This window comes from Cynocephalus volans, chromosome 15 (genome assembly GCF_027409185.1).
Source record: "Cynocephalus volans isolate mCynVol1 chromosome 15, mCynVol1.pri, whole genome shotgun sequence".
NCBI classification, from domain to species: Eukaryota; Metazoa; Chordata; class Mammalia; order Dermoptera; family Cynocephalidae; genus Cynocephalus; species Cynocephalus volans.
Window position 1 is genome coordinate 37,772,629 of NC_084474.1, and position 6,288 is coordinate 37,778,916.

At 34.8% G+C, this 6,288-nt stretch overlaps 1 protein-coding gene across 1 annotated transcript; it reads right to left on the reverse strand.

Annotated features, from left to right (window-relative positions):
* Positions 1-1,258: 1,258 nt before the first annotated feature.
* Positions 1,259-5,940, reverse strand: FABP12 (fatty acid binding protein 12). The gene is made up of 4 exons (XM_063080127.1): positions 5,868-5,940; positions 4,133-4,305; positions 2,994-3,095; positions 1,259-1,309 (listed from the first exon to the last, which is right to left on the reverse strand). The coding sequence occupies exons 1-4, from the start codon at positions 5,938-5,940 to the stop codon at positions 1,259-1,261; spliced, it is 399 nt and encodes a 132-aa protein (XP_062936197.1).
* Positions 5,941-6,288: the final 348 nt, after the last annotated feature.

The following is a 6,288-nucleotide window of genomic DNA, read 5'->3' on the forward strand; positions in this document are numbered from 1 at the left end:
CAGCTCCTTCAGCCGCTGCCTCTCCTTCAGCCCCTCTGTCCAGTCTTAACAGTTCAGGGGACAAGTGTCTTTCTATGCCTTCCATTGTCTTCACCATTTCAGTACACCAAAAATAAGCAAGCACTTCTCTCACTTCTCTCAGAATACCAAGACCCCATATATCAATTCAGGCAAATACTTGTAAGCAGTGACAGGCCACAGTTCAATTGGTCACACTCTGTGTCCTTGTCTGGACTAAGCTATAGCATCCTGTTACACATTTTAAGTCAAAGGGAAGCTTGTTTATTCATTAGTTTGATGTAGTGTTATCCTTGATTCATAATTGTACACCGTGATCCTGTTTCTACCTAACTATTCCAACCTAAATTTGCTTTATTACAGTTGTGATATTAATAATTGGGAAACATGAATTCTGGTTCCAGTTCTTCCTAAAACCACCTGGGTGTTACTGAAGTGTACAGTTAACCAATCTGAACCTGTTTTCTCATCTACAAAATGAGGCAGCCAGTTCACATGGTTTCTTTTTTTTTTTTTTTTTTTTTTTTTTTTTTTTTTTTTTTGTCGTTTTTTCGTGACCGGCACTCAGCTGGTGAGTACGCCAGTCAGTCCTATATAGGATCCGAACCCGCGGCGGGAGCGTCGCCGCACTGCCAGCGCAGCACTCTACCAAGTGCGCCACGGGCTCGGCCCCACATGGTTTCTAAAATACCTCCCAAGCCTAACATGGTATGAGGTTTAGCACAAATAAAGGAGAATGTTTTCTTTGCAGTGGCTTTCAGTGAGGGTGGTAGTGGTTGTGGTGTTCTCTGCAATAATAGTTTGCTATCAGTATCAGTTATTACCTTAGTTTTAAATATGTTTCTTATAATTTTATGAGTATAACTGAGATAGAATCTTTGAGAAACACTATGAACTAGTTTATTAAAACAATTAATATTATTTTCACAATATAGTGAAGATCATGTTGAATTTAAAGGACGGACATAATATGCCTAATAAGAAAAAAATCAACACGAAGTGTCTCGCTGAATATATTATCCCAGACCTGCATTGAATGGGATGTATCATCCTTGTTTCTGATAACTGCAAATGCCAAGGTAGTATATGACGTAGACATATTTAACAGTGCAACCAAAATTGTTGATGCTTGTGCAAAGAAACACTCTCTGACATTAGCAGTCACAATATTTTACTTTGGAGTTTTACTTAAACAGCCTCAGCAGTTTGGGAATGCTTAAGACCTTGAGACTGAGTTTGTTTATACTCTCTCATATATCCGTGTGCAAACAACATTGTTCACGGAACTTTCCTAGAAGACAAAAGAAGAATGAGATATTTCAGTATTGCTGATGAAACTGACATTTAGAAAAATGCAAACTACATACTACATCCATACATACATTTCTAGAAAATCTTGAAAAGAGATCTACATAGGCCACAGATAGCATCTGTTAGCTGATTTTGCCATATATATGGCAAATATATAGAGAGATATGATTTGTTATATATGGTATATATGGTATATATAATATGTACATATATTTTTGTGTATATATTTATATATATATATATATGAAAAAGCAAGACATACAGTTTGGAATTTGAAGTATTTATTAAAATATTTTAAATGCCTACATTGAAGCATTTTTACTATTTTACATACTCTACATTTTTCAAATACTACTAACTTACATCAATATACTATTTTATGGTTTTCAGAGTACTGATATATACATGATGGTATTTAATTCTCTCAGAAAACCTTCCATGAAGACATTGTCTACATTTTGAAGGCAAGGCATCTGAATCTTGGAAAGGATAAATGACTTGTCGAAAGTCACATAAGTAATAAACGGCAGAGATGGAAATCCACATCCTTGGGTTCTGAGTCTAATGTTCTTTCTAATGAACTATATCAGTTTATTTATTGGCTTTCTATTGAACTGTTTTTTTATGTGTTTATTGGCTAATGTCATTATAAGAAGCAATAAAATCTATTATCCTTAGCCCTCCCCTTGGGATTTTATAAGTAATAAAATGTACTCTTTACTGTAGAAAGAAAAAAAATACTTATATTAAGAAATGAGAATAGATTTTTAAATTTTTTATTTATTAAATTTTTTGGTGGCTGGCCTGTAAGGGGATTTGAACACTTGACCTTGGTGTTATCAGCACCATGCTCTCCTGAGTGAGCTGGCTGGCCAGCCCAAGAATAGATTCTTTTTTTTCTTTTTTTTTTTTTTTTTTTACATCCATACAAATCTTGCATATTCCCTTAGAACTATTGTATATTGTGTCCAGAATTACCTTTTTATTCATTTGGTGCAGGTGGAGGTTTGGGTAGAGGATCACTAACACACTTTCCTTCACTCTGTAGAAGTAGGAAAGATGACCTGGGAAGGCATCCCAAGAGGGAGCAGAATGGAACGGGCTTTGGAATTAAACCTACCTGGATCTTAATCCCAGCACTCCAATATTTCTAGTTGTATATTCTTAGGGAACTCAGTGTCTGAATCTCAGTTTCCTCACCTGATAAATGGTTTAATAAATCTTACCTCACAGTATTATCGTGAGGATTGGGTAAATAATATATGAAAACATGTGAACATGGTAGCAACATATGTGTTGGTTCTTGTGTTAACTCACCCATACATCAAAAAGACACCACTTCAGCTTCACACCGCTAGTTTAAACTTCTCTTTCACGTTTTTGTTTAGTGTTTTTTTGAAGGAACAGTGAGAAGTTAATCTTGGGATGGAGTGCCTCAGCAACAACCCTCAATTCTTGCTGAAATCTTTATCGCACAAGCACATGCGTGCTTTGGTTTACTCATGAGTTGAAGAATTTAGGCTACACAATCTTTTTTATTCTCCTTATTTTCGTAGTTCCTCAATCCATGCACATTTTACAATATTTATGATTACACATTTATCTACCAGTATGAAACAAGTTATTGGAGTGATTTGATTTTAGAAAAGAAACAGCTCACTCACCACCACCATTTTCCCATCCACCACCTTTCTCTTTATGGTGGTTTCTTTACCGTCCCAGTTCTGAACTTGAATCAAGGAGTCATTATCAGAGGTTACCATAATCTAAAAACAGACGAAACCAAATTCAGATCAGCTTGTCACATTTGAACACTCAAATTTTATCAGGTCCCAAATTCTTTTTAGCTGTTATGATGCTCACAGGTAGTTTTAGAACAGTGTTTACAATTCCATGTAAGACTTTGTCAACAGTAAATTTGTTGGCTCACTCTGCTGGGGAACAAAGTCTTTATAAGAGTAAAAAGGTAGGGCCGAGCCTGTGGCGCACTCGGTAGAGTGCGGCGCTGGGAGCACCGCGACGCTCCCGCCGCGGGTTCGGATCCTATATAGGAATGACCGGTGCACTCACTGGCTGAGTGCCTGTCACGAAAAACCAACAACAACAACAACAACAACAAAAAAAAAAAAAAAAGAGTAAAAAGGTAATATTATCTTGAAAAGTAAGTGAAATTTTCCTTTTATCTTTTACTGTGTAGGCAAAGTGTTGTTTTTGCACAAAGAAACACAAGTAAATTTCAACTTTAAAAACAAATGGGAAGCTAATTCAAATTCCCCTTGTAAGAGCTTACTTAAAGGAGAAAAGTCCCCTTTCCTCTTAAAATTTTTTCCAGTTTTTTTATTCTAGTAGATTATTTTTTAAAAAGTTAGCACAGACGTCTTTATTAAACACTTTATTATTTTTTCTTTTTTTAATTCAAAATATTTTGACATCTACTTGTACATATTTGTGGGGTAAAGTTTGTTGTTTTAACACATGCATATACTGCACAATGATTCACTTAGACAGTTTTGTAGCCATTAGTCCACCGTTCTCCGCCCCTTTCTGGTAACCATTGCTCTACTCTCTACTTCTACGAGATCCACTTTTTTAATTTTTATTTTAGATTCCACATACGAGTGATATCATGTGGTATTTGCCTTTTCGCGCTTTACTTATTTCACTTAAACATTTTAGGTCAACCAAAAGTTTCTCTAATAAAGACTTTAGATATGTTTGTTGTAATTGCTTACTTCGGATGATTTCTAATTACTATTCATTAATAGTCTATGAAATTTGTCTGAAAGACTGTTGTAGGCCTCACCTTGGTTTTATGGCCACGTGGTGTGGTTTCCTCGAATTCTTCACCCAGTTTAAAGGAGATTTCATTATTTTTAAAGATGCTTTTTGTTTTTATGGTGATCACATCTTCATTTGTACTGATGGTCACAGTGGGTTTTGCCAGACAACCCAGTTTCCTGCTGGCTCTTCCTATTCCTGGAAACCAGACATAAGGTCACTTAATTAAACCTGTTGTTAGCTTTAATAACTCATGTTATCTGTATAATTCTTTGCTAACTAGGAGGATTGTGAGTTAAACAGACTTAATGCCACATGAATTCGAATATCTAAAGCTAGTAGTTCCACCATTACATGTTAAAATAAACTATTTGTTTGCAGAAAAAAAATCAGTCTTTAGTTTTTATTTAGTGATTATCCTGTTTTAGTCCAGTAGTTATTAATCCTGTTGATTCTTGGATCCCTTTGAAAATCTGATTAAAGCTATGAATCATCTCCCTATTTTAAAAATATACCTGTTCACATACAAGCAAAATACTTTTGTATGGTTTCTTCCAGACCTTTAGCTCTTCACTTACATTCTTACATGTGCACATAGAAAGGGCTTGTTTTCTCTATTAAGTATTTTTTTTATAGTGGTAAAATACATGTAACAAATTTACCATTTTAACCAATTTAAGTGTACAATTCACTAGCATTAAGTACATCACAATGTTGTGTAACCATCACCACTATATGTAGGTTTTTTAAAATGAAAATATTAAATCTATTGTTATTCAGTTTGCTTTTCCCCTTGTCTGTATGTCTCAGAGATTTTCCATGTCAGTACATATAGGTATATATTTTATCCACGGCAACATAATATTCCATAGTATGTATATGTCAAAATCTATTTTATCTGTCCCCCTATTGATAAGCAACAAGTTAGTTTCCATTTTTGTTATCACAAATAATTCTGCAGTGATCACACAGCTTTGTGCAGCAGATGTAGGAGTGTTTTCAATAGAAATAGCATTACATACACAGTATTACCTAAGTTAAATTTCTAAGAGAAGATATATTGGGGAAATACTGTAATATGGTTCATAGAATTCATGTAAAACATGATCACAAGATGTGACAGATTAGATAATGGTCCCAAAGCTATTCAAGTCCTAATCCCTGGAACCTGTGAATGTTACCTTATATGCTAAAGGGCACTTTGTAGATGTGGTTAATTTAAAGATCTTGAGATGGGAAGATTATCCTACATTATCAGAGTAAACTCTAAATGTGTAATCACAAATTTCCTTGTAAGAGGGAGGAAGAGGGATGCTGGCCTACAGAAAAGAAGGCAGTATGTAAATAGGAGCAAAGACTGGGGTGTTCCAGACATATGCCAAGGAATTCCATCAGCCACCAGAAGCTGGAAAACAAAATGTATTTTGAAGGTCCCCTACAGATTAAAGCAAATGTTTGTAAAATAATACTTTAAAAAAAATAATCATGCCTTTTGTTTTTAAATCACTTGTTAAATTCACTCACTGTTTATTATGATACATGCATCTTTAAAAAATATACAGCTGTAGTAAATTACATGGGGGATTGTGTCAATTCCAACCTAATTTTGCATGGACTCATACATGGTGCTGAATCAATATTTATTTTTTCTATGTGAAAAATTAAGGGGTCCGAGATTAATCTATTTCATACAATGCAAGTTCTGTACTATCAAAACTCCCGTTTTTACTGGCTTTGATATGCAAGTAAACATAGCTCACCTAGCTCTTTCATATATTCTTCGAAATTTTTACAAGAAATTGATTTCCATGTTCCTTGGAGCTGATCAACCATTCTGTCTGAGATGAGTTGATCTCAAACAAAAACAGCTTCATATGGATGTATATGTTGGTGTCCCCTGAAATAATATTGAAACCTGTTTTTAAAGTAATTCTGGGTAGAGAGTACCATGAGACAAGTCAGGGAAAAACAATAAGAAACTTGAATTCTTGTGATTTTTCTTGAATACCATCTAAAGAAGAAAAGCTCTCTTAACTGTAAATAAGTCAGGATGAAAATAGGAACATGGTAGAGTTTTTAGCAGGACTCAGTATAATTTTTCCAGCACTAATTTAGGATCAAAACCAGATGTTACTTCCCTTCCCTAGGACCTGCCACACATACACAGCAACGTGTAAGGGG